The 27,734-nt window shown below is 38.6% G+C and overlaps 3 protein-coding genes across 3 annotated transcripts in view; 1 reads left to right on the top strand and 2 right to left on the bottom strand.

Moving 5' to 3' along the window:
- Positions 1-11,387, bottom strand: part of NTN4 (netrin 4) — a 164,247-nt gene extending 152,860 nt beyond the window's left edge. Inside the window, exon 1 of the mRNA XM_044226889.1 lies at positions 11,327-11,387. The gene's annotated coding sequence lies outside the window, so the exon portion shown is untranslated. The remainder of the gene's footprint in view (positions 1-11,326) is intronic.
- Positions 11,388-11,489: 102 nt separating this feature from the next.
- Positions 11,490-18,481, top strand: SNRPF (small nuclear ribonucleoprotein polypeptide F). The gene is made up of 4 exons (XM_044228215.1): positions 11,490-11,633; positions 13,483-13,608; positions 17,686-17,750; positions 18,350-18,481. Exons 1-4 carry the CDS (start codon positions 11,631-11,633, stop codon positions 18,414-18,416), a joined length of 261 nt encoding a protein of 86 aa, XP_044084150.1. The 5' UTR covers positions 11,490-11,630; the 3' UTR covers positions 18,417-18,481.
- A 1,027-nt stretch (positions 18,482-19,508) lies between these two features.
- Positions 19,509-27,734, bottom strand: part of CCDC38 (coiled-coil domain containing 38) — a 49,225-nt gene continuing 40,999 nt past the window's right edge. Inside the window, exons 15-18 of the mRNA XM_044226328.1 lie at positions 25,527-25,712; positions 24,336-24,541; positions 22,143-22,386; positions 19,509-19,622 (exon numbers count right to left, since the gene is read on the bottom strand). Coding sequence (XP_044082263.1) covers positions 19,509-19,622; positions 22,143-22,386; positions 24,336-24,541; positions 25,527-25,712 — 750 coding nt within the window. The remainder of the gene's footprint in view (positions 19,623-22,142; positions 22,387-24,335; positions 24,542-25,526; positions 25,713-27,734) is intronic.

Below are 27,734 nucleotides of genomic sequence, written 5' to 3'. Positions count from 1 at the left end.
TGGATAAATTAACTACATGATGAAGAAAAATATATTCTGTTGATAAATTTTATCTCTTGTACTGTCACTAACACAATCTAACTTATTGTCTATGATCAGGCAGAAACAGAACCAGTTTTCGTTCCCGTTCTTATTTTATCACATTTCTAATTGTTCTACTATATTTTGAGAATCTGGGTGTAAGTATTAACAGCATCATTGAAAGATGTCATTTTTCAGTGTATGGTTTTAAAATAATTATATTTTCCTGCCGAATGTCCTCAACATACATGGTCAACTGAAAGGTTTAACCTTCTAGAAACTTATTATTACTTAAATTGGAAAGTGATTCTGTCCTTTGAGAGGATAAAGGGTTAATCTATAATTGAAACCATAGTTAGAACTCAAGGGATAGTACTTATTTTAATCTTTATTTTTTGCAGTTATTAATTTAAACTATCAGAGAACGACAGTATATTAAAGCTAAAAATGTCCTTAAAATGAACTATTTCAGTTCCTCAATTTGAGGCAAAACTAAGTCCTGGGACATAACCCAATACCAAGTGTGGTACTTTAACATTTTTGTTTTTGGTATTGCAGCACCTATACATAATATATCCTGATAACTGATAGAAGTAAATAATGGAACTAATTTGGTATGGGACAAACCTTTCTAACTTGACTGGTTTTCACACCTAAGGATAAATCTCAGCCTCTTTGGAACATTGTGGATACTATTAAATGCCTCACTTTGAATAATAGCTCACATTATTTTGATAACACATGGAAACATTCTCTAATGTCTGAAAGTTAAAGTGGTACTCAAAATCCCTGATTTTAGGTGTTGGATAGATAGCATTGGATGCAGAATATTTTGCTTTGGAAAATTTAATGCATTTCCTGACATACAACTAATATCTCTCTCAAATATTTGTATTGTCTTGTTCACTGTAACTACATTATATATTGGCCGACAAGATCAAATAAAATATTTTTTGACAGATATATTCTTTTGGTCTAAGAATAACACAGAATGGATTGTTCCTGTAGGCCAGTTGATGTCACTCTATAAAATTTGCAGTAATTATGATTAAAAAAAAACTAAAATAGACTTTTTAACCCTATACTTGAACAATTTTCACCCATACACATTCAGTCATGCATGTGAAGCTGTCATTTCCAATCTAGACTTTTTCTGATTAGTCCTTGCTATTCTGAAGCAATGCCAATCACAGTGATTATGTTATCACCATTGTGGCAATTAAATGCTCTATTTGTTTACTACTGAAAGCACAACTGATCTGACACGCAGTCAAGTTACAAATAGTTCTGTGTCTGATATTAATGAATGCCCATAATGCATTTTTCCGAAGTTATTTCTTTACAGTTAAAATGACACAGGGATTCTCAACTAGGGGCAACTTTGCCTCCCAGACGACATTTGGAAATGTCGAAAGACATTTTTGATTGTCGCAGCTGGGAGAAGAGGAATCTAATGGGTAGAGGCCAGGGATGCTGCTAAACATGCTACAACGTACAGGTCAGGACGGCCCCCCACCCCCTCCAAAACCACCCCAGTAAAGAATTATCTGATCCAAAATATCAATAGTTTAAAAGTTCTGGGGATGGATGATGGTGACGGCTGTACAACAATGCACATGTACTTAATGCCGATTAACTGTATACTTCAAAATAGTTAACATGGTAAATTTTATGTTATGTACACTTTACCACAGTTAAAAAAAAAAATCAGTAGTGCTGAGGCTGAGAGCAAAGAGGGGAAGGGATTTCTAGACGGAGAAAATATCATGTGTTGGAAAGAAGTCTGGTCCGTGATTCAAAGGCAGGCATTGTGATTTGTGGGACATGATGGAGAGAGATGAAGTTGGAGAGAATTTTGGGCAAAGGATTTGTTTCAGGCTGTTAGTAATTGGGAACCATCCAAGGCTGGCAAGCAAAAGAATTGTATGTCCAGATTTTCATTTTGTTTTGGAAGAGGGGAGTTCAGAGTCACCTCTGGTAAAAGGTGGGTAACAGGTGATGAGGTAGGACACCAAGGTTTATTTTTTAAAACTTTGATTCAATGTAAATATTTGACAGATGAGGAAAGTGGCAGGGGTGGGTGGGGAGGAGGAGATTGTACAAAACAGGCGACTGTGGGAGAGATTCCATGAGCTTTTGTTTCGTTTCATCAGTGTTGTGCAAACAGTGAAGTCCCCATTTGTACAGATTAACTTGCAAATGCCTGTGTGTCAATTACAAATTTTACTCAAAACTTACCAATGCCACCCCATGGAAGGAGCGCAAGGAACTGCAGTATGTTTAAAGTCAATATTTAATGTTGGTCCTCCATTTGAGGGATTCCCAGCTTTTTTTTATCTCCAAAGGTTTTTTTTATGATCTACCCTGTACCCCAAGTTGAATCAATGATTTTTAAAACTAAAAAATATCATTTATTGACAATTTGCTTTCCTATTTTTATAAATCAGATACATATATAAATGCCAGGCAGAGCTCCTGATCCATGATAATCAACCAGTATTTATATTTTGAGTTGATTTCATTCTAATAAAAGCAAAAAAGCACAAGATTTGTTTTATGCAGTCTACATTAGATAAATGTACAATTGTTCAACTATATTTGATGTTAGTTGTTTTGTTTTTTAATAATAAAAAAGTTTGCCAAGCTCCAATACTACCTACAAAGTGATCCAAGTCTGGGGAGCATGTTTTTATAAACCACAGTTGCTCTAATCCACTGATTTTGAACAGGGGGCAGTTATGCCCCCTGGAGGACATTGGGCAATGTCTGGAGACATTTTTGGTTGTCACAACTTGGGGAAGAGAGGGAGTGCAGGGTAGCAACTGGCATCTAGCTGGTTGAGGCCAGGGATGCCACTACAATACATACATCCTACAATATAGGGACAGGCCTCACAAAAAGAATAGTCTGGCCCAAAATGTCAGTAGTACCAAAGGTTGAAAACCCTGGTGTAGTCTAACCCCTTCTTTGTACAAATGAAGAAAATGAGACCCAGGATTGTTAAATGACTCTACCTTTTATTTCAAAAAATTTAGTTTAATTTTTAATTAGACAATACATTCAAGGATTCCAAAAATAGAATGTACGTAAATGTATCCAGGACTCAAACAGACATTTCTCCAAAGATATACAAGTGGTCAGTAATGACATGAAAAGATGCTCAACATCATTAGTCATTAGAGAAATGTATATCAAAAACTACAATGAGAAGGTTTCTAAAAATTATTATTAGGCTATCAATAATTTTTAAATGGAAAATAAATGTTTGTGAGAATGTGGAGAAATTTGGACACTTGTACATTGCGAGTGGGAATGTAAAATGTGCAGGCATTGGAAAATAGTTGAGTAGTACTCCAAAAAATTAAGCATAGAATTACCATATGACCCAACAATTCTATTTGTAGGCATATATCTAAAAGAACTTGAAAATAGGTACTCAAATAAATACTTGTACATGGATGTTCATAGCAGCATTATACACGGTAGCCAAAAAGTGGAAAAAACTCAAATATCCACCAGCAGACGCATGGATAAATAAACTGAGATATGTCCACGCATACACACACACACACACACACACACACACACACACGATGTTACTCAGCTATTAAAAGTAATCAACTGCTGCTACACGCTACAATGTGCATGAACTTTGAAAATATTAAATGAAGTGAAAGAAGCCAGAGACAAAAGGTCACATGTTATTCCATTTACATGAAACATCCAAGCTAGGCAAATGCACAGAGACAGAAAGCAGATTGGTGGTTGCCAGCAGTGGCAGGGGAGGGGGAAAGAGGAGGTGACTTCTTAAAAGGTACAGGATTTTCTTTTGAGATAATAAACATGTTTTGGAACCAGACAGAGATGTGGTTGCAACAACATTACGAATATACTAAATTCCATTGAACCGTATACTTTAATAATTTCATATTACATGAGTTTCATAATAAAAGGAAGTTTAAAAAAGGTGTATCGTGAAAAGCTTATCTTTGGTCCACTTTCAGCCCAGTTCCTACCACACCCACAGGTAACCAGTGCTCTTAGTATCTGAGGAATCCTCCAACAGACTGGTGCATGAAGAAACAAATGGGTAGATTGTGGGACACCTGGGTGGCTCAGTTGGTTAAGCAGCTGCCTTCGGCTCAGGTCATGATCCCAGCGTCCTGGGATTGAGTCCCACATTGGGCTCCTTGCTCTGCAGGGAGCCTGCTTCTCCCTCTGCCTCTGCCTGCCACTCTGTCTGCCTGTGCTTGCTCTCCCTCTCTCTCTCTCTCTGTCAAATAAATAAATAAAATCTTTTTAAAAAAAAGGGTAGATTGTTATCGCCTCTTTTTTTTTCACACACTGGTAGCACGTTATATAAATTATTCTGTGCCAGGCTTTTCTCAGTAATTTACTTCAGCGATCATCTGAGACATGGACACTCTTGAACATCACAGGCCAGTTAATTAGTGAAATGTTCATCAATCTGGTTCATCTGATATTTCCTGATTATTAGATTCGGATTATGTGTTTTTGGTAAGAATACCACAAAAGTGTGTCTTTTCAGCTGCATCTTAGCAAGTGGCCCACTATTTTGATTTGTCCCATTGCTAACAGTGGCCATTCAATCATTGGATTAAGGTGGTACCTGCCAGGCTTTTTCACTATAAAGCTATTTTTCCCCACTGTGTAATCAGTTTGCCATCAGTCACGTAACATGTGCTATTAAATCTACTACAACAGTGTATTTGATGACATCTTCTATCTTATATATTGCCCTTTTTTAAATTACTTTTTTTTACTAACATATGTATCATCTGTTTCAGGGGTACAGGTCTGTGAATCATCGGTCTTACAGCCCTCCCCATAGCACATGCCCTCCCCAGTGTCCATCCCCCAGCCACCCCACCCCTCTCACCCCCTTCCCCCCAGTAACCCTCAGTTTGTTTCCTGAGATTGAGTCTCTTATAATTTGTCTCCCTCTCTGGTTTTATCCTGTTTCATTTTCCCCCTCCCTTCCCCAATGATCCTCTGTCTTGTTTCTCAAATTCCTCACATCAGAGAGATCATATGATAATTGTCTTTCTCTGATTGACTTATTTCACTTATCAAAATAGCCTCTAGTTCCATCCACATCATTATAAATTATATTACCCTTTTTAATAGAACATGTATATGAATAAATTTTTTCGTATGAATCAATTGTGTGTGTCAACTCAGATTTCCTCAGTCTCATCTGTCTGGGGGGGGGGGTCCTGCCTCTGCAAGGACTACTTCCTGAGGTCCTAGGTTCCTCCACCTGAGGCTGACTGCCTAGGCTCCTCCCACCACACTAAGCTGTAAAGCCTGGGAGCTGATGTCCTCAGCTATGCAAAGCCAGGAGATAGGACGGAACCAGTAGGGAAATTCCCTCTCCATACCTAGGAACCCTTTTCGGGACTGTTCTAATGCATAATATTTCAATAAACCTGTCCAGAGACATCCCGCATGGCTGACCAACTGATTATTTCTGTGAAGGAGCTGTAAGCAGCTCAATAATGTGAAACCTAGTATTTGCTTCTCATTCTTCCCTGTCTTACCTTTTGGTTTCACGCTTACTGCCCTGGGATTGTGCCTGCCAATAAAACATTCACGCTTAAATTTTGCCTTGGGGTCTATGTACAGGGATCACGGACTTGACACTATGGGAGAAATTTCTCTTCTATCAGACTAAATAGAAACAACTGTGTTTTCCCTGAATAACTTTTTAAAAAATATTATGGAAATTGGATCATGTAACCAATCATATTTCTCTTTGCTAGGACTCCCAAAAGTTTAGAGAGAAATGTGCAGCCCATCTCTACCCAGTGCATAAGGCAATATGGTGGAGGTGTCTGCATTCTAATCTTATATCTGGTTGTATTTTTTCTTCATCCTTCCTTACTCCATTATTTCTTTTTTTGTGTTTTTTTTTTTATATAAGAAACTTAAAATCATTTGTAAAATATCCAGAAGATAAAGAATGTAGCTAAGAATAATAACAAAAGCACAAAATGAGAGACAGAGGCTATTCTGGGGCTCTCTCTAAATCATGGTATGACCATGTTTTCATCATCTACAAAATTTTAGGTTTAGACTAGGTATCTCTAGGTTCTGTCCTAAGTTCAAAATTCAATGATGTGGGACCGCTGGGTGGCTTAGTCAGTTACGTGTCTGCCTCTGGGAGCAGTGTGAAGAAGAGGCAAGAAGAACACCCTCCCACCCTACCCCCACCTCCCACTCCCCCACCCCCACCCCCGCCAACCCACCGGGCTAAGGCCAGGTGCCGCTGTATTCCCGCCACCAGCGCTTACATCCCACCGCAGCTGCCACCATGCCCAAGAGAAAGGCTGAAGGGGATGCTAAAGGAGATCAAGCCACGGTGAAGGATGAGCCACCCAGAAGATCTGCAGGGTTATCTGCTAAATCTGCCCCTCCACAGCCAGAGCCCAAGCCTAAACAGGCCCCTGCAAAGAAGGGAAAGAAGGTACGCAAAGGGAAAAAGGGGAAAGCTGCGGCTGGCAAGGATGGGAAAAACCCTGCCGAAAATGGAGTCGCCAAAGCAGACCAGGCACAGAAAGCTGAAGGTGCTGGAGAGGCCAAACGAAGTGTGCGCATTTTTGGTGACTGTGCACATCTGGTGACCGTACAGTTGGAAATACTATTTTTTATCAAGTTTTATAAAAATGCAGAATTTTGTTTTACTTTTTTTTTTAAGCTTTATATTGTTGTTTTGGGGGAAGGGCATTTATCACAAATAAAATATCTCCGAAGCTAGAATGACACAAGGGGAAAAACACCTTTCCCTTCTAGTTTTGAGAAACTTCCTCTTGGCTCCCAAGGGATTTCTTGACATTGACACTGATGAGCCGTCTTGGCACAAACCCCTGGGGGGTGTGGGAAAACTAAAACTCATTTTTTATGTCCTTTTCCTCCTCTCTGCCTTCAACATAGACTTGACTCCCTTAAATCTAGAGATCTGTGGGAACCTGTCCCCTAAGACATGGTTCCCAGTATATCAGGCAATCTGGACTTTACAGTGTCACCACTGAGATGGTGTCCCTCAAAAGAGTTCCCTTTTGGAGGACATTGGGAGATGGAGAGGAGAAGTGAGTTGGGGGAAACGGAGGGGGAGACAAACCATGAGAAGTCTCTCATGGTGGACTCTGAGAAACAAACTGAGGGTTTTGAAGGGGTTGGGGTGTGTGTGTGAGCCTGGTGAGGGGTATTCAGGAGGGCACGTATTGCATGGAGCACTGGTGTGGTGCATAAACAATGAATGCTGGGACACTGAAAAGAAATAAAATAAAATGAAAAAAAAAAAGAGTTCCTTTTTCACCTCTTGGATCTTCAGATGGATAATTCTGCCATTTTCATTCCATTTCCTGAAAGGGTCAGCTTGTGAAAAGTTGTTAAACGACATCTAAATATGAACTGTCAGTCCTCACTCTAAACTTTCCCTCTTCAGAGCATCACAAGAAGACTTCATTGGGTTTTACAGTGGCTTTCTGATTTTGGTAATCCATTGGACAAGGGAGTTTGAAAGTTATTGTATACTGTTGATCATCTACCCATGTCCTGCCTGAAATACCATGACTGTTTATGAAAAGTATCTTTAATAAAGTTGGATACAATTTGGCTTGGGGACCAAAAAAAAAAGTGTCTGCCTCTGGCTCAGGTCATGATCCCAGGGTCTGGGGACGGATTCCCACATTGGGCTCCCTGCTCAGTGGGGAGCCTGCTTCTGCCTCTGCCTCTGCTCCTTTCCCTTCTGTGCGCTCTCTCTCAAATAAGCAAAATCTTAAAAAAAAAAAAAAAAAAACACCTTAAAATTTAATGATTCATCAATGCCAACTAAAGAATTGGAGCACACTTTGACTCCTAATCACAACACCAGGTTTCCCTTGAAATATGATTCTCTCTGTGTAATGATATAAAGAATATGGCCTTGCACCACCAGAAAGACTTGGATTCTAATCTAGGTTTAGTGGTTATGTGATCAAGTAAGTGAATATATTTTGAGCATTAAATTCTTCCCTAGACAAAACACACCTTTCAAGTTTGACATAGCATGTGTAAAGCTTCCATCAGACCAAGGCCCTCAGATCTTGCCTCCCTCCCCAATCCCCTACCCTTTTCCACCTCACCCCTTTACATCTACTTTGGCCATAACTGATTGTGACCATAATCATGGGAAAACAAAATGTTAAGATTATGGGAATAAAGAAAATAAAAAGAAGAGCTCGTCAATTTCGTAAGTAACTTTCTAAACGATTCCACTTCGTCTTGCACTTACGTTTATATTTCTATGTTTTCTACATATTTGATATATATTTCTAAGGATTTGATATAAATTGTATATATCTATGTATTTATTTGTACTCAAACACATTTTAGGGACAGGCGGCATTGTGTCAAGGAAAAATCTTAGGTTTTGTAGACATTTCACCTTCCACGTGGCCCTTAGCAAAATATGTAACATTCCTGAATCTGTCTCTTCATCTCTAAATTGTGGCTGATTATACCTACCTGGAAGTGTTGTATTAAATAAATTATATGATATATCCTAGCATAACACAGCAGGCACTCAATATGTATTGGTTCCCTTCTTCTCAAAGAGGTTTCAAGTTCCATGAGGCAGAGATCACATGTTCATTTTATTCATCTTAATAAATATTTCTTGGTCACTAAACAAATTACCTTTTAAATGTTTATTTGCCACCAGAATTTCTGGGTTATATGCTGAGCAGTAGAACCCAGGCCTTACCAACTTGTTTACCCTAATTAGTAATTAGGGACTGTTTTCTCAGAATGTGCTCAAAATGTATTCTATCTCATTTTCAAAAAATGTAGACCCGTGATTCCACCATATTAGAGGCAATGATTCTGATGGCTATTCTGTTGAGCTGTATGCTAACCTGGCAATATATACTTTTAAAATAATTGCGCCTTTTAGCCTAGGCATTTTACTTCTTTGGATTTATTGTAAAGAATTAGAGATATATTCAAAGACTCATGTTCAAAAGTATGTTCAAAACACATTTGTTTAGGGGCACCTGGGTGGTTCAGTTGTTAAGTGTCTGCCTTCAGCTCAGGTCATGATCCCAGGGTCCTGGGATCAAGCCCTGCATCCGGATCGGACTCCCTGCCCAGTGGGAAGCCTGCTTCTCCCTCTCCCGCTCCCCCTGCTTGTGTTCCCTCTCTCGTTGTGTCTCTGTCAAATAAATAAATAAAATCTTAAAACAAAACAAAATACACTGTTTATAATGGAGTAAATGGGAACAATAGAATGATTAATACACTAACACATATATATATGTAATAGCAATTATGCATAATAGATGTTACACTACTTTTTAGAATATTTTTGTTTTTTTCAAATATTTTATTTATTTATTTGACAGAGACAGATCACAAGTAGGCAGAGAGGCAGGCAGAGAGAGAGGAGGAAGCAAGCTCCCCGCTGAACAGAGAGCCCGATGCAGGACTCGATCCTAGGACCCTGGGATCATGACCTGAGCCCAAGGCAGGGGCTTAATCCACTGAGCCACACAGGCACCCTTAGAAGAATATTTAATTACCTGAGCACTTGCTCAATATAAAGTGAAGAAAACAAGCTAAAAACTCTATGTAGATATCTTTTTTTTTTTTAAGTGCATACGTTACAATAAATAGTGCACCAAAAAGTGAAGTTGTTTTCTTTGGTGATATTAGTTATTTTTGTTTGTTTTAGAACTTCCTATATTTCCAAATTCTCACAAAAATGTACATATGGTTTTTAAAATTCAACAAGTACTAATGGCCTTTTGTCCACTTTATTTTAAAAAAGGTAAGCTTAATGTTTAACATGAGGATAAAAACCAACTTTAGGGTCACTTGGGTGGCTCAGGCAGTTTTGCATCTGACTTGATCTTGGCTCAGGTCATGATCTCAGGGTTGTGAGTTCAAGGCCTGAATTGGGCGTGGAGCCTACTTAAAAAACACAAACAAACAACAACTTTAAACACAGCTATGTTTACAAAGGTTATGGTAATACTTTGTTTCACTTCACTGAGAAAAGTTTTTTTTTTTTTTTTAAATCACACTTTTAAAACGGATGTTGAGCTTTTGAAAGGTAACTTTATGAAGTAGAAAAAGCAGAGTTTTCAGAGTAAAAGCCAGCTACGTAGCCCTTGTCAAGTTACCTGCTGAACCATTTTCCTCATCTCTAAAATGGGAGCATAATACCCAAATCACAGGCTGTATAGTAAGACTTCCATTATAGCAACTGAAGGAGGCTGGCAAATAATAGGAACGCAAAGTCTGTACAAAGGCTAAATGTTCATTAAGGGATGGTCAAACAAAGGGAAAACCCACTGAACTTTGGGGTAAATAATTCCAACTGTGCGGCATAAATTACACTAAAAATTACTGTATTTTGTCAGTATTCTCCACCATCTTCAAGGACATTAAAATGACAGTAAACATTCACTAGCTCTTAAGTCCCAACCTCTTTCACATTATTTCTCACAAACCCTATGAGAGTACCGGTTTTGAGGCCATTTGTAGCTAAGTAAACAAAGGTCTTAAGGAGGAGACAAAGGCCTTACTTAAAAAACTACCCAGCACCATCCCTAAGTGATGGACAGAGGTTCTGAACTCAAGCTGCCTCCAAAGTCTTACCCACGACTCCGTAATGCCTCCATATGCAACATTCAAACCTCAATTCCAAATCCATTTTCTTAGGGCCGCAAAAACAAGACGGAAACAAAAATAAGACCCAGCACTTCTCAAAGTGCTCATTCTCCAGGAACTGCCTTTAGCATTTCCGACCAGAGCTGAAATGAGATTCTGATTAATACCGTTGATTAAATCCTTCAAACCCGAAGGATTAAAGACACCGCCGCGTCCCTGGTGGCAACGTAAAAGAAACAGATCTGAACGGAGACCACCACACTATATTCTAGAATCAATTTGATCTCATCTGAACCACATTCTGTACTTGACTTTCTCTGGTGTGCTTCACCTCTAGTCTAGTCCTGCTTCTCCCCCTTCCTTTAAAGAGGGTTGAAATAAGCGTTACAAAATAGAGAAGGGGACTGTGGAATAGGAGCCCCCAGATCACAGAATCTGTGGGAAAGTGAGCAAGAGCCAAGAATCCGTCCTCAGAGGTGTAAAATGAGAAGAAACCCCTATTAGCTAGGCAGGCAAGAAATCACATCTGCTCTGACAGGGTACACGGCCGAACCCTCCAGGCAGCTGAGCAGACATGGACAAGAAACCCGGACCGGCTCCCTGCGTTTGCAGCCCACCCGGGACCCCTTACCGCAAGCCGTGCTACTGAAGTTTCCCACAGGGCTGTGCGCCGCGCAGAAGGCTCGAACAACAGTGCTCCCGCTGGTTGCCAGGAGACCCTGCTCAGCCATCTCCTCCAATCAGGACGCGTCTCTCTGTGCCCAATCACAGAAGCTGAGAGATCTGTAGTCGGAGGTGAAAGGTTACGCTGCTGTTTGGCGGCCATTTCTCTGGAAGCTCTGCGATTCGCGCCCGGCGGGAGTTACTCCAGTCACGAGGGACGGACTACACCTGGGTCGGCGGCGAGTTACCTGCAACATTTGCTTGTAGTCGCGATGGTAAGCAGGAAGAAGGGAGAGCAAGAGAGAACCGTGACCAGCTTGCCCGGCCTGGTGGTTGATTCGCGCGTTTCCCATTCATCCGCGTGAGGAGCCGCGCACCCGGTCCCCAGCCCCGTTCTCCCTGCCCTGGGGATTTGAGGCGCGCGCTCTCTTTCTGATGCCCTTCCCCTAAGTGCCCGGCCCCTTCCCCTCTTCGTTTGAATGTGAGCCTGAGGTATCCTTGCTGCCTGAAACCGCAGGGTCGTTTTAAAGATGAAGCGGTTTTCAGGTTTCACTTACCACTCCCAGAATCGGCTTTCTTTCATTTTATCATGTTGGGATTCCTGGCCCCGCAGCCCTTTGGAATACAGAGCGCAAGCACTGGAGCATTTATTTGTTCGTTGACCGCATATTTCCTGCTACCTACCAGATGCTGTTGTAGGCGTCAGAATTTGCGGTGAAAAGTACTGACGCGGACCCCGCTCGAGATTTACTCAGTCGGGTATGAAAGACAGGTTCTGTCTCTCTAAATAGTATCAACATGTAATTGCAAATAATGTGAAGTGCTAAGAAGAGAGCAAACGGGATGCTATGAAGATGCGCGATGGTACATTGGAAGAGTGGTCAGGGATGGGATCCAGAAACCTATGTGATAGGAAATACGAAAGCCAGCCCCTTAAAGAGCAAGAGGAAGAGTGTACAAAGGACGGGGAACATGAGCATAGGCCCCAAGGCCGGAAAGAAAGCTTGACCAGTTGAAGGAATTGAGAGAAAGCCATTAAGCTTGCAAGAACAGTGGTTATGAGATAGGGTCGGGCAGATCTTTTAGGTCATGTCAGGAGGTCTGGATTTTACAGTTGAAAGCCATCGAGGCATTTTAAGCAGAGATATCCCACGGTAAAAATACTTGCCGTGTGCATAAGTTGGAGAAAGACAAGTAAAACCTGAAGTTAGGAAGTCATTGCAGTAGCTCCCATGTTCTTTGACATCACTCTGAATATGCTTATCTAAAGAACTTGAGTAGTCAAGTTTCTTGGTTCTTTTCTTTCTTTGGGCTGATGGGTGAGCAGATGAGGGAAGGAAAAGTCTGAATTCACTGGGGGATACTACTCCTGGTTTGCTGAATAAACAAACGTTAAATGATTGCCCATATGTATAGGCAGCTTTGCTAAGTCAAGTAAGACCCACCAGACCAAGCTCCTGAAATTCAAGCGAAAGCTGTCAAATGTCATCGGCCCCCTCCTTCCCTCTGTAGCCTCATATGTGGACTATGACATTTGTGAATTGTTCTGTACGTCTGTGAGATCGCCTTGTTGCTTTACCCTTCCATCCTTTTACATAGGTAGCCTCTTCTACCTAGAACAGCCCCTTTCCCCTCTGGAAATACCTCTCATCCTTTAAAATGGAGGCATTCCTTATTTTGGGCAACCTCTCCTTTTGACTCTGGATTGATTTGGTACCTTTATACATAGCATATCTCCCCTTACTACATTGCAATGTAATGTCTGTTTGTATGTGTTTTGCCTCTCTTCATCCTGTGAGCTTGAGGACAAGGAGTGTAATCTGCATTTTTTTTTTCCCTATTGCTTTTACTTTTGTTTCTTTATAGCCTGAAACAATGAGTAATGTATAGTAGGTGTTCATTGTTTAAGTGAATGCAGAATGAAATTCCCTAACTGGGTATTTAAATTTCTCTTACGCTTTTCAACAAATAGAAGCGAAAATTATGTAGTAAAGTGCGAGTGAGTCCAGAGCTTGCTTTATTTGGATACCATAAAATATTGGTGATTTGGTAGAGGGAAGTAGGTAACGAAAACTGAGCTAAGGAAAAGTAATTGATTGAGGCTTCTTTTTGTTCTTTGTGCAGAGTTTGCCTCTCAATCCCAAACCTTTCCTGAATGGATTAACAGGAAAGCCAGTAATGGTGAAACTTAAGTGGGGAATGGAGTACAAAGGCTACCTGGTATCTGTAGATGGCTATATGAACATGCAGGTAAGCTAAAGCTTTAAGAATCATTAAATTGTACTTATTTTGCTTTACCTTAACTCCTCAAAGGTTTATTGTGATTTATAAGAATGCAATCAACCAAACCGACAGACATAAAACAAAATTCAGAAATAAAGTCAAGTTCAGGGAGGATGTTATATCTATGATAAACTGTGTATGAAACCTGTAAAACCAAAATTCAGCCACAGAATTGACTTCTAGTGGTTAAAATAAAAAGAACTAAAATATTGGGAGTCATGGTGGCATAAGGGAAACACAAATGAGGTTTTTGTTTTGCTTTTTTGCAGAAAAGGCAAAACACTCCCAACATTTAGCTCTGAAATTTTTTTTATTTATTTTTTTTAATGAAAGAAATTTTTCAAGTGAATTTCTTGAGTCTTTTAATGAATGATAAAGACATAATATCAAAGTAATTCAGTAAAAGGATTTCTCGAAGAAGTGGACAGGCCAAACCAAAGGAACTGTGACTGAATGTCTGTTAAGCAAGCTTCTATAAATGTTTAGGATGGGTGTTGTTGTTTTTGTTTTTAAGGATTTATTTATTTTGGGGGGGCAGTGGGGACCAGGTAGAGGGAAGAGAGAATCTCAAGTGGACTCCCTGCTGAGCTTTGAGCCCAACATGCAGCTCCATCTCATGACCCTGAGGTTGTGACCTGAGCTGAAATCAAGAGTCAGATGCTTAACTGACTGAGCCACCCAGCACCCCTTGTTTTGTTTTTGTAATTGTGGTAAAATATATCTAACATAAAATTTACCACTTTGACCCATTTTCTTTCTTTTTTTTTTTTTTTAAAGATTTTATTTATTTATTTGACAGATCACAAGTAGGCAGAGAGGCAGGCAGAGAGAGAGGAGGAAGCAGGCTCCCCACTAAGCAGAGAGCCCGATGTGGGGCTCGATCCCAGGACCCTGAGATCATGACCTGAGCCGAAGGCAGAGGCTTTAACCCACTGAGCCACCCAGGCGCCCCGCTTTGACCAATTTTCAAGTGTAGAACTCAGTGGCATTAAGCGCATTCACATTATTGTGCATCTGAGCTAAGGAAAAGTAATTGTGATAGATGCACAATACCATTACCAATTTCTGAAACTCTTATATTGTCCCTAACTGAAACTGTACCCATTAAAAAGTAACTCCTCTTTTGCCTGTTCCCTGGTAAATGTTATTCTTTTTCTGTTCTGTTCTAGCTCATATAAGTGGAATCTTACAGTATTTGTCCTTTTGTGTCTGACTTACTTCATTTAGCGTAATATTTTTAAGGTTCATCCATGTTGTAGCATGTATCAGAATTTCATTCCTTTTAATGACTGAAATAATATACCATTTATGTATATACCACATTTTAATCCATTCGTCTGTTGATAGACATTTGAATTGTTTTCCACCTTCTGGCTGTTGTGAATAATGCAATGAACATGGGTGTACAAATCCCTATTAGAGATTCTGCTTTCACTTCTTTTGGATATATATCCAGAAGTGGAATTGCTAGATTATACATTAATTAAGTTTTTGAGGGACTGCCATACTGTTTTCTTTCTTTCTTTCTTTCTTTTTTTATTTGAGAGAGAATGAGAGAGAGCCCATGAGAAGGGGAAGGGTTAGTGGGAGAAGCTGGCTCCCTGCTGAGCATGGAGCCGGCAGGATCGAGTCCGGTCCCATGACTCCAGGATCATGACCTGAGCCTAAGGCAGTAGCTCAACCAACTGAGCCACCCAGGCGCCCTGCGAGACTTTTTTTTCTAGCAGTTGTATCATTTTACATTGCACCAGCAAAGCATACAGGTTCCAGTTTCTTCACATCCTCACCGATGCCTGTTATTTTCAGTTTCTTTGATAATAGGCATCCTCATGAGTATAAAATATCTCATGGTTTTTATTTGCATTAATTCAATGATTAGTGATACTGTGATTTTTAAGTGCTTATTGGCCATTTATTTATATATATGTGTGTGTGTGTGTGTGTATATATATATATATGTTTTTGTTTTTGTTTTGAGAAATGCCTGTTCATGTGCTTTGCTCATTTAAAAACTGGGGTGTTTTGGGGTGCCTGGGTGGCTCTGTGGGTTAAGCCTCTGCCTTCGGCTCAGGTCATGATCTCAGGGTTCTGGGATTGAGCCCTGCATCAGGCTCTCTGGTCAGCAGGGAGCCTGCTTCCCCCCTTCTCTCTCTGCCTACTTGTTATCTCTGTCCAATAAATAAATAAAATCTTAAAGAAAAACAAAACTGGGGTGTTTTTCTTAATTGTAGTAGTTTCCAGCCAGGTTTTCGATGAAGGAATTTGAAGTTTTCCTGAAGCATAGGTATTTATGTGACTGATTGATGGCAGATGGATTTTAAAGGTTACTTAGATGGGTAGTCAGTCCAAGCATGACTCCCAAGTATTTCATAGTGGAGTGCTTGTAGGAAAAGTACTAATAGAGGCACTTGTAGGCAGAAAGCTGAGATTTTCCTTAATTTAAGAGGTTACTATTTGAACAGATGATGCTTAGGTCCCCAAAGTTCTTACAGAGCATGGTTTTGGCCTGGAAGATTCCTCAAGCAGGAATCATATACGAAGGCCATAGAAAGATCTGAAGAGTGTACTATTCTGCTCAGTTCCAGACTTAGTGGTGGTGATTATACAACTTTATGAATATATTAAAAACCACTGACTTGTACACTGTAAAAATGAATTTTATGCTATGGGAATTATATCTCAATAAAAGAAAAAAAGAATAGCCACTGAATATTTGATTTTAGAAGTAATGTAGTTCTGTTGAGCTGCTAGAGTTATGAAATGTATCTGAGTAGCCACATTAATGATGTTTTTAATTTGTTTATTCAGCAAACATTAAAGAGCTCATGTGCTTGGCTCTGTGTCTATAGCAATGAACAAAACTAAGTCACTACTTTGGAGGAGTTTGTGTTGTAGTGGTGGCAGATGGCAGTGTAATGTGATATCAGGTAATGATAGACACTATTGAGAAAAAGAAAGCAAAAACAGGGGTAGTGACAAGAGTGTGCAGTGTTAGATAGGATGGCCAGGGAAATGTTCTCTGAGGGAATGAATTTAAGCAGAGAAAGGATTGAGCGTGCAACTGAAGAGAGTATCAAAGGAAGAGCCTCTCCGTTTAAGGGAGCAGTAAGTACATAGGCCTTGGGGCAGGAACTTGCTTGGTGTATTCAAGGCATGGCAAAAAGGCCAAAGCAGAGGTGCCTGGGTGGCTCAGTTGGTTAAGTGTCTGCCTTAGGCTCAGGTTAAGGCGGCGATCCCAGAACCCTGGAATTGAGCCCTGCGCCAGAGCAGGGAGTCTGCTTCTCCCTCTCCTCCCCACTTGTGCTGTCTGTCGCTTTCTCTGTCTCTCTTAAATAGATAAATAAAATTAAAAAAAAAAAGGCTGAAGCAAAATGACTTAGAGGAAAAATGATAAAAAGGCTGGAAAGATAGACATAGCCTTTTAAGTGATTGTGGTTTTTAAAAGTAACAAAGTTTATTACTTATATATGGAAGGAAACCTAAACATTTTGTTGTAAAATTAGTTTCCTGAAATAAATATAAAGGTAACTCTGAATTGTTTAACTTTCTCTTAACTTATTTTGATCTATTAGCACATAATTTAAAAAAATTACTATTCAGTTCTTTGGTTTGGGTCTTAACTGATACAAGAGTATTTGATATTTTAGCCGTAGATTTTGTGCTCTGAATTTTGTAACTTTTTGCAACTGAATTTTTGGAAAGCTTTAAAATCATAACTTATTCACAAATTGGAGACTGTCTTCTTTAATATACTGTTTTAATGTCTAATAGAAATGTTACATAACTGAGAGATTTAAAAAATTATGTTGAAACAAGCTTTATTATATATTCTACATCCATCAGTGTTGTCTTTACAGAATGTTTATATAAAACCCAAAGGTACTGCAGTAGTAGAAGCTAATCTATCAATTATAGATAATTATTGGTATAGAAAGGTCTCAGTTAATAATAAGTTCTTTCACCAGTATTACCTAATAATTTTTTAGGTAGGGCTATACTATTTTCCTCCTGTGTTATACTAATATATTTTCTTTTGATTTAAAGCTTGCAAACACAGAAGAATACATAGATGGAGCATTGTCTGGACATTTGGGTGAAGTTTTAATAAGGTAACGAAACAGCAGTAGTATATATAAGGAGTGACTAGAGAGCATTAGAAATACCTGTTTAAATAGACTAGTGCCTCAATTTCAGAATTACTTTGTTTAAATCACTAGTAATTTAACATATTCTACAGTTAGACTTAAAGAATTTTGAAATCCTTAAATTTGTCCAAGAAAATGGAAATTTTTTGGAGTTACTCATCCGTAAGATTTTTCTAGTGATGATATTAAACTTTCTAGCTCTTAGCTGTAACCTTTTTCGGTGGTTTTAGTTGCAAGAGCTTGGTTTTGAATTTTACTCGGCTCTGCCTGGAGTTAGAGATTTTTATTTTATTCGTTTTCTTGAACTAGAGTCACATTTTCAAATTTGATTCATTCCTTTTGGAAGATCATAAAGATACTATTTTGTAACATCCACTGGGTGAATAAGTGCCAAGTGCTTTTTAACAAATCAATGGTAAAAACATTTTTAAAAAAGAAAGAAATGATACACTGTAAATTTAGCATTCAGTATTTTTGTAACCAAAAATATCTAGCAATAGTAATTCATATCTTAATGTGGTTTCCAGTTGGAACAACAAAATGGATTGTTTTTCTGTTTACAGGTGTAATAATGTCCTTTATATCAGGGGTGTTGAAGAAGAAGAAGAAGATGGGGAAATGAGAGAATAGCATCTTTTGTGGGGAACTTTTTTTATATATATTTCTAGACAATAAACTTTTTTTTTTCAACTTGACTCATGAACTATTCATATTCAGATATTTAAACGTAGAGCTCAAATGTTGAAACAATTGAAAGATTATTCAGAATTAATACTTTAAGAGCCACTCAGCTTCATTCAAATTGGTTTTCTTTTGTAAGCTCAGTACTCTCTCTTTTTTTTCTACAGGGAAAATTTTTATGCTTCATAAACATTTATGAAGGTGAATTTCAGTTCTTTTCTTGTAATTATATATTAACTGAGACCTTTTAAAAACAACTCTTTTAAAGTTATTTTTGAACAGCTTTTGACATGTATAAAGTTAAATATTTTCTTAGAATTAATATATACTGTTTTATTTTACATAGTCAACAAATTACATGTTAATTCTGTCAGTATAATCTAAGTAATGTACATGTTATAGCTAAAATTGAAACATCACCTGAAAGTTAAAATGATTGTGGATATAGAGCACAGTAGAAACTGTGAATTGATATTTAGGCTAAAAGCATATGGTTTGTTCACTTGCAAGAATTAAGTGCTCTGAACAGAACTCCTTAATGTGAATTAAAAACCAGTCTCACAGTTAAATTCTGAGTATATACTAGTGGTTTTCATTTATGTTTTAGACTCCTCAAAACCATTTAGAATCATACATTGTTAAAATGTATTCTCCACAGTGATAAAATGTATACTATGAACTGTGGACTGGTTAAAAACAAATGAGACCATTTAAAGTCCCCAGTTGTCCGAGAATGCCATAGTTGCACTTTAGCGGTCATTCACCACATAGTTACACCTGTAAGGTAAACTTTGGATGTGTATCCAACTGGGACAACTCAAGGATAAAAATGTTCAGCTGTATGGAATTTTACTTAGTATATGATAATAAAAGCCTTCAACAAAGGAAAATAACTCCCATTCCCAATCCTATAACCACTAAGTATGGTCATCCTCAGATTGGTTAGGCCAGCATATGGGGCAGAATATTGCCATTAATGGAAACCAAAATCTACAAAATATGCCTAAAATATTCTGGTAATAAATGTCTTACTGCTTCTATTCAAGTGAAAAAATATTCATCCTCTAGTGATTTTGTTCTTGTATCCTTGACTAAAAGTAGTTCATGTTTGTTAGCAGATGGAGGTTTTGAGCGATAGACAAGTCGTCTTCCCAGCTGAAACAAAAGAAAAATACTTAATATTTTTTAGCATAACTATTTTCTGTTGAACCATCAGTAAAATAGTAACATTAACATGATTTTTCCAAGGAATAACATGACTCAAAATAGTAAATAATCACAGTTACATAGGGATTGATGATCTAATGGGTGTCCAGCATGCTAGGTGGGGTTAAGTAACAGATAAAGGACCACAGCATGCAGGAGACAGAGCAGTTAGGTTATATGGGAAAGTCAGGAGATTTAGTTAGTATCAAAAAGCCCATGTTTCAGATGTGGTCGACCTAGAAAAGCACCACGTTTGAGGCCAACATTTCATTTCTCAGTGCCATAGCAAAATTTCTCCTCCATTGGTTAGGATAGATCATTTTCCTCTGCTGAACACCAGTTGACTGGCATTTAAAAATTCTGTTAGACAAAAACTTGAGAAAACCATGTATATCTTCAACACTAGTGATCCTGTTGGCCCTTAGATGTGTTCCCATCAGGAGAGGCTTAGGGAAAGCCCTTGATTTGTACCTATTCATTCTCTGGGGCATGTGCTCAAGTTTATTATACTAATTATTTTTCTTTTTTAGTCTCACCCCCCTCCTTTATGTATTTATTTGGTTTTGCTTCTATATCTGAATTTGTGTAAAAGAAATGGATGAGAAAGTGAGATTTTTTTTTAAAAAAAGATTTTATTTATTTGAGAGACAGAGAGAATGCACACAAACAGGGGGGAGGGCAGAGGGAGAGGCAAGCTCCCTACTGAGCAGGGAGCCCAGTGTGGGACTCCGCCGGACCCTGAGATCATGACCAGAGTTGAAGGCAGATGCTTAATGACTGAGCCACCCAGGCATCCCTGAAAATGAGATTTGATGGAATATCTCCACTGTGTCTCAAAAGGGTCAATCTCACTATGTGAGACTGTACCCTGCATTGCAGAATTTGACATTCCTGGCCTTTGAGAACTAACAGTAGCAGTCCTCCCCATCATTTTATTAACAGAAATGTTCTTTGGGACTGGAATCCCCGAATTTCTTTCTTTCTTTTTTTTTTTTTTTTTTTAAAGATTTTATTTATTCATTTGACAGAGAGAGATTACAAGTAGGCAGAGAGGCAGGCACAGAGAGAGAGAGGATGAAGCAGGCTCCCTGCAGAGCAGAGAGCCCGATGCGGGACTCGATCCCAGGACCCTGAGATCATGACCTGAGCCGAAGGCAACAGCTTAACCCACTGAGCCACCCAGGCGCCCCCCCGAATTTCTTTCTTAATGTCAGATTTTGTTGCTTTCTCTCAATGATCTTTTGGTAATCTTTGTTATTAATACTGTCTGAGAGCTTTTGATAAAGTGCCCTGACTGATAAGAACTTTTGTTAGAGGTCTTTGTACATTGTCAGCTGATCAAATGGGCATCATTTTATTCATTTTTCTTCCCATTTTAGTTTTCACTCTCATTTTTAGTCTGCTAATTCAATAAGCATTTATTGAATCACCTCTGTGTACCAGGCACTGGGGACACAAAGGTCATAAGAACTCACTCATGGTCTAGAAGGAAAGCTGGATCTATTAAAAATACATTTCAATTTGGTGAACTTAGTGAATAGTAGTATGTTTACATGGAAGGGTGATGAATGGTTAATTTGCCTTTGGGAGAAAGAGGACAAGTCAGGTCTTCATAGGAAGAGCTGAACTAGAGAAGCCAGACCCTTTTTAAATTGACATGCTTATTTAAGTGAAATTAAGATAATCAACACCTTTGGACATGTATATTAACAGTTACTGTATTTCAGAAACTTCTTCAAATACTTACCTCAAAAGTTGGTTATGAGGCACACAATAAGCATTCACCATAGTTTAGCTATTACTGTGGTAAGAATCAATGTCCGTAGTAGCTTTGTAGATAACCATAAAATCAGCTTCCCCAAGTCTATTTCAGACCCTAACCCAGAGGAGAGTGGCATATGGAAACACAAGGCCCTCCATACCCAGTGGGAAGTCATGGACCCCATGTACTCAGTGACTGCCTAATCCCATGCTTCTTATTGGTTAGGTAATCTTGCAATATGAAGAACTTTGACTTCTGGTGCTGAACCTGCTGCTAAATCTAAAGCGACTCTGGGTAAATCATTTTAACATCAACTATTAATCTCATTATTTTTCACAAAGTGAGGATTAGCAGACCCTCCCAATTATATGCAGTTCTCTGGATTTGCTGTCTCCATTGTTGATTGAAAGTAGCAGGGCTCATGGCTATTACATGTAAGAAGGAGAAGATATACGTAAATACATAGAATATTTCCAGAAGGATGCAGATGAAACTTTAAGATGTTGCATCCAGGGAGGGGAACTAAGGATGACTTATTTCCACTAAATATTATTGTATCTTTTGAACTTTGAGCCGTATGCTTGTTATTACCTATTCAAATAATTAAAGAAAAAATTATCTGGCTTCATGAACCAGGAGCTAAAGAACAGAGGAGAGGGGAAGAAAGTGAGACTAAAAAAAAGTGAGTCTAATGGAGAACCGTAGACCCAGAAATTTGAATTATCCTCAAAGTAACAAGGAATCCGGGAGAGACCAATCAAAGCTGAATAAATTATATGAATTAGGTATTTTGTTTTTACACCACAGAAGCACTCACATATTGATACAGCTGGACCTATTGGTAACAAAACACAAACCTTTTTCTTCGGTTGTGCTACTGCTCTTTCCAGAGCAGCTCTTAGCCTTTCCTCCTGGTGTTTTTGTTTTTCTTTCATTTTCTCTTCACGTAACCTGTCAAAAAAGGAAGACAGTCTTGTAACTATAAGTCACAGAAAGTTAAAAAAGACCTGTATTATTTTTGGGTAATAGACTACCTAGATATTATAAAATCTCCCTAAAAGCTCACATAATAATTCACCTTCACCCATACTATGACATTTGAATATTCCAGTGAAATCTCAGCAACAGATCCCATTTGTGTTAAAATGGGAGAAAACTGCTTGTCACCATTTTAAAGAATTAAAATCTACCCAGATCTTGGTCTAGAACAAGCACCTCAGCAAAGCCTTCTTGTCACCCCACTTACATTTTAGCACTTTACAGTTAATGTGTACAAGGCCTCTTGAATTAACACCCAGACCCCTCATTAGCCTTTTTAGTATAGTGTACAGAAAAGTGCACAAACCACAGTGTATACAGTTCAATGAGTTACCACAAAAGTACTTTTTCAGTTAATCTTTCTCAATGGTATCCTGAAGTTAAGACCAAGAAATGCTTTTTTACTTGTTCTCTTCAGGGTTGTTGTGAGGATAAAATTAAATGAAATGACCCATGTTAACTGTCCAGATGAATGCCTGGTGCAGAACAGACCCTCAATAAGTGATAGCTGTTTTATAGATTTACACAGTTAAAAGCATGACATTTACTGAACATTTTTTATGCAAAATTAGGTGTTATGTACTTGGGAAAAACAAAATTCTCTTTTTGATAAGGATAAACAATTGGAACTAGGTTCATACATCACAATGAAAATAAGTTGTAATTACAATTCAGTGATAATATATTTCTGACTGCAGAAAAGATGCAAGTGCTGTTAATGTAATTGGTCATAGGTCATCTTCCAGAAGGAGGCATTTTTTTGTAATTTAAAAAAATTTTTGCTTTATATTTAATAAAATCCCATCAGGATCACCTTAAAATATTCTGGACTTTGTTCTGATATGGGAAAAACAATATCCCCCATATACCAACCAGTAAGCAATAATAAAATATCTAACATTAATGCTTAATATTTGAATACTTAACTATGTGCCAAGCACAAACCCTATGAGATAAGTGCCATTATTACTGCCATTTTACAGATAAACTGAGACTTATGAAAGGTTATTTACCCTGCCGAAGGTCACAGAAGTTGTAAATGGCAGAACCTGCATTGAAGCCAAGCAGGTCAGCCATAATGCTGGTCTGCCTCTTAACTTTGTTTGTTATTATTGTTACGACAGGAACAATAGTCCACCTATAAGCATTCTCTATATGCTACATTATACTAGGGATCATGTATTTATAATCATTGCCTCAAAGGTAGTTATCCTTATTTAACTCGATATAGAAGTTTATAAATCAGTACATTCTCCTGGAAAGGCAGGTAGGCAAGGATGTGGGTATGTCGGGGTGAGGAGAGGGTGCTGTTCCAGGGTTGATAATTCTCATGAAGTTGTCTTGAGGAATGAATGAGTAAATGTGTAGATGCTGTGTGTAAGTGTTGCTAGTTATACACTAAAAAAACCCTCATTGCATGGCTCTTGACTTTCAAACAATTCTTTTATAAAGTCTTGCAGTGAAAGGCTCCTAATTCTACACTTTGGGCCCTCCACTACAAGTACAAGAGATACCTCTTCAAAAAATAATAAGTAGTGAATACTCATTCTGAAAATCCATTTTTTTCAAGCTAAAATGACCCTTTATCCATCTCAAACTAGATCAGTTGCCCCAGTGAACTCTTCTTCACAATGCTCATTATTGGTAATGACACATTATTTCATAAGAATATTTGACAAGTGTGTCTTCCACATTAAGTAATCGCTCTGAGAAGGGCATGTCTAGTTTTGGGTCTACTGCATCTTTATCGTGACCCTTGCCATGTAATAGGGGCTTGCTCAGTGTTGTGGAATCCCAGCAAAGATCGTTTCTCATCTCATTAAGTCGGTCACTACACTTCTATCATAAGACATTGACTGTACTTTTGCCGCCGTTCTTTCTGTTTTATCCTCTCAATTGCCTCCACATTTTCTTTGGGCATGGATTCAATGAGATCACTCAGTTCTACCAGGCGAGACTCTACTTTTACCAGCTTTTGAACTGGGTTGAGGCTGCCAACATCAGCATCTCCAATGCAGACTCTGTATACTTGATTAATTTTTTTACTAAGAGAGTCTATCAGTTTTTCCTGAGATTGAAAAGAAAAAGGGAACAGAAAACATAACATCTCATCATCTCATCACCATTTTCTTGTTCATTCAATAAATGTAAAATTCCATTTTACTATCTTAACAATGAAAAGGCTCTTATATGCTACTGCATACTTCCTTTTTAAAAGAAAAACTTTAATGGGGGTTCCTGGGTGGCTCAGTCAGTTAAGGGCCTGACTTTGGCCCAGGTCATGATCTCAGAGTCCTGAGATTGAGCCCACGTGCTGCAGGGCAGGCTCCCTGCTCAACAGGAAGTCTGCTTGTCTCTCTCCTCCCTCTGCCCCTTCCCCCGCTCATGTTCTCTCTCTCTCTCTAATAAATAATCTTTAAATAACTTCAATATAACATAGAACGCTGAGAAAATACAGCAGCAATATAATTTATAGTCAGAATTATACTGTAGTAACATCTTGGACTATTTTCTGTTAAAGATATTGCAGTCTAGGTATAAAAAGCAATTTTAGTATGACAGTATCTTTGCTTGAGAGTTTTTGTGTATCTGATTCTGTGAGCATTCAGGTAGAGGCAACGTATATATACATTTTAAATCCTTTTTGTTTTTTGCCAAGCTAGTGCATTTCCTTGCAACATTGGTGTTTTGTTTTGTTTTCTTTTGCACTTACTATTCATTGCTGAAACTACAGTCATCTGTATGAAAGCTGTTTGCATACTTGCCTTATTTCCCCTTCTAGACTGTAAGCACCCGGAGGGTAAGAGTTATTTCTTATGTTTACATTTATACCTAAAGCAGCACCTTGTTCATAACTATGCACTTAATAAATGTTTGCTGAATAAATGACTGAATACATTCTCAGAGGAAAAAAAAAAGTTACAAGCAAACAGATTGCCAGGCTGACCTACAAAGTCTTTCAAGGAGTTTAATTTTCACTCTTGCCATTGGAAAGCCGTTGCAGTATTCTGATCTAAGCAGACGCTTGGGCCAAACCTTGCTGATCCCTGTACCTGGCCACTGCACCGTCTTAACTGTTGGTAGATACGCTCGAGCTGGTAGGTAACGTGTTTCGGGACCAAAAAACTTTCAGCCTCTTTCTCCACCGTGAATTTGGCATTCGCAGTTAAGAGGATCTCAATAAACTGCTGGGCAAAGTAAATCGTTCTCCAGGTAGCCTCCTGCCCCAATTCCTGCTTCTGCTCAAGAAGATGAGAATCATCATGAAGCCAACGACAAATAACACTCAAGACAGATGTGGCTCCAGGAGCCATGAGAAACCCCTCTTGGAATCACACTCTCCTTACAGAGCCACCAACACTTAATTACAAGTCAAGACCTGTTACTAATAGTTTACTTCCAACAGCTTTTCTTTCCCACTTCCTGGTTTAACCACCTTTCTGATGGTACTGTTTACCGCTAAGCACCCCCTTTCTTCTTTGACACTTATGTGTTTCCCGTTTATATTTAAAACATGCTCCTTTTTATATATCTGATAAAAACTTTGTTTCCTGGAATTAAAATTCAAAACTTTAAAAAACGGTCCTTTTAGAAAACTTGGAGAAGCACAAAGTAATATTATTAAAAGAAAAAGGCAAAAGGCCTGTTTGCCATAAAACTCATTTTTGCTCTCCCTTTCTACGTAACATTTATTATATTTCCTATTTATATCAGTGTATTCCTTTTAGAAAACTTTAGAAATACAGAAACTATAAAAGGGAAAATAAAAGTAACCTACCCATCAAGGAGAAATATGTATTGGGTATGTAAAAACAATTTTGCTGCAGTGGGAGTCCTATTTTTAAAAATATTTTGAATCCTGGTTCTGAGAAAAAAGCAACTTTAATAAGAACGGTTAGTAGTTAATGAAAATTTCTGAAGGAGAGCTCTTGAACACTAAAGAGCTTAAACTTGAACTTAAAGAGTTTTAGGAGTAGATGAGCAGTAGCCTTTCAGGATGTCTTTTTTTTTTTTTTTTTTTTTTTAAAGTTCTCCTTGTGAAAAAGGAAAGGAAAAGACAAAGATGTTTTCTTAAGATAACAAGGTAAGAACAGCAGAAGAAATAGGATTAGGGAATGAGGTTAAGGAATAAATACTCATGTATGAGAAAGATTGAGGGCCTGGCCCAACAGAGCAAAGGGGCAAAAGAAAAAGGGAGCTCATAGTACAGGCATTCTGATGACAGAGGAATGAAAAGTGTCCAATCTCCGGAGCTGCCACTAGATGGCAGACGCAGCCCAGAGTCGCTCAAAGGAGGGCCTGCCCGGGAGGCTGCAAAAGATGGGAGGAGCTCTCCCGCTTGGAGAGGTAGAGTGGGCCAAAATTGTAGGAGACCGGAAACTGGGAGGAGTAAGGACGGGATGCCTTCCAACAGTGAATGGGAAGTGATCTGACCAGAGTGATGTTTAGGAGTGGTTATATCAAATTTGGATAGGAGCAGGAGCTGTCTCTGTCATTTTAAGTTTTTGTAGTTCAAGCCTGTGTGCTGACTGCAAATAACTCCCAATTGAACTAGATCAGCTCCCTGTTTGAAAGGAAGAAAGAAGAGATTAATACATCCTGCAGATTGTGCAGTAGCTTACATTCCATTTCATGTTCAATGAAAATATAACTGCTACACCAAATAACGTGGATGAATCTCACAAATACAATTTTGAGAAAGAGAAGCCAGACATACTACATGATTCCGTTTAAATAAAGTTCAAAACGTGAAAGCTAATTGATGGTAAGAGAAGTCAGGATTGTGGCCACAATCCCCTTTGAGGGATAGCAGAGACAGGAAAGGGGGCGTGAGGGAGGCTTCTGAGGTGTGTTATAATGATCTATTCCCTAATCCAGGGTGGAGGGGTGTTACATGAGTATATTCACTGTGAGGAAATTTCTTAAGAGATAATTTATAATTACCTTATAATTTGTGTGCTTTTCAATATTACATTGTATTTGAATTTTAAATTTTATTTTAAAATATTAAGGATGCCTGGGGTGGCTCTATTGGTTAAAGTGCCTGTCTTCATTAAGTGTCTCCAGGTCAAGATCCTGGAGTCCCGTGGTTCAGAGTCCTACATCCAGATCCTGGCTCAGCAGGAAGTCCGCTTCTCCCTCTGACCCTCCTCATCTCATGCTTCTCTCTCTCTCTCTCAGATAAATAAAATCTTAAAAAAAAAAAAGTAAAATATTTTATCAAAAATGTTTTTAGGGATTAAGTAGTTAGGAGTGTGGAA

The sequence above is a fragment of the Neovison vison genome, chromosome 12, assembly GCF_020171115.1.
Source record: "Neovison vison isolate M4711 chromosome 12, ASM_NN_V1, whole genome shotgun sequence".
NCBI lineage: Eukaryota > Metazoa > Chordata > Mammalia > Carnivora > Mustelidae > Neogale > Neogale vison.
The sequence above is the reverse complement of the archived record's forward strand: the minus strand, read 5'-3'. Positions and strand labels throughout refer to the sequence as shown.

Coding starts and splice junctions, on each gene's coding strand:
- SNRPF (XM_044228215.1), top strand. Junction 13,609..17,685: donor ATGGCTATATGAACATGCAG/GTAAGCTAAAGC, acceptor TTTGATTTAAAG/CTTGCAAACACAGAAGAATA. Junction 17,751..18,349: donor TTGGGTGAAGTTTTAATAAG/GTAACGAAACAG, acceptor TTCTGTTTACAG/GTGTAATAATGTCCTTTATA.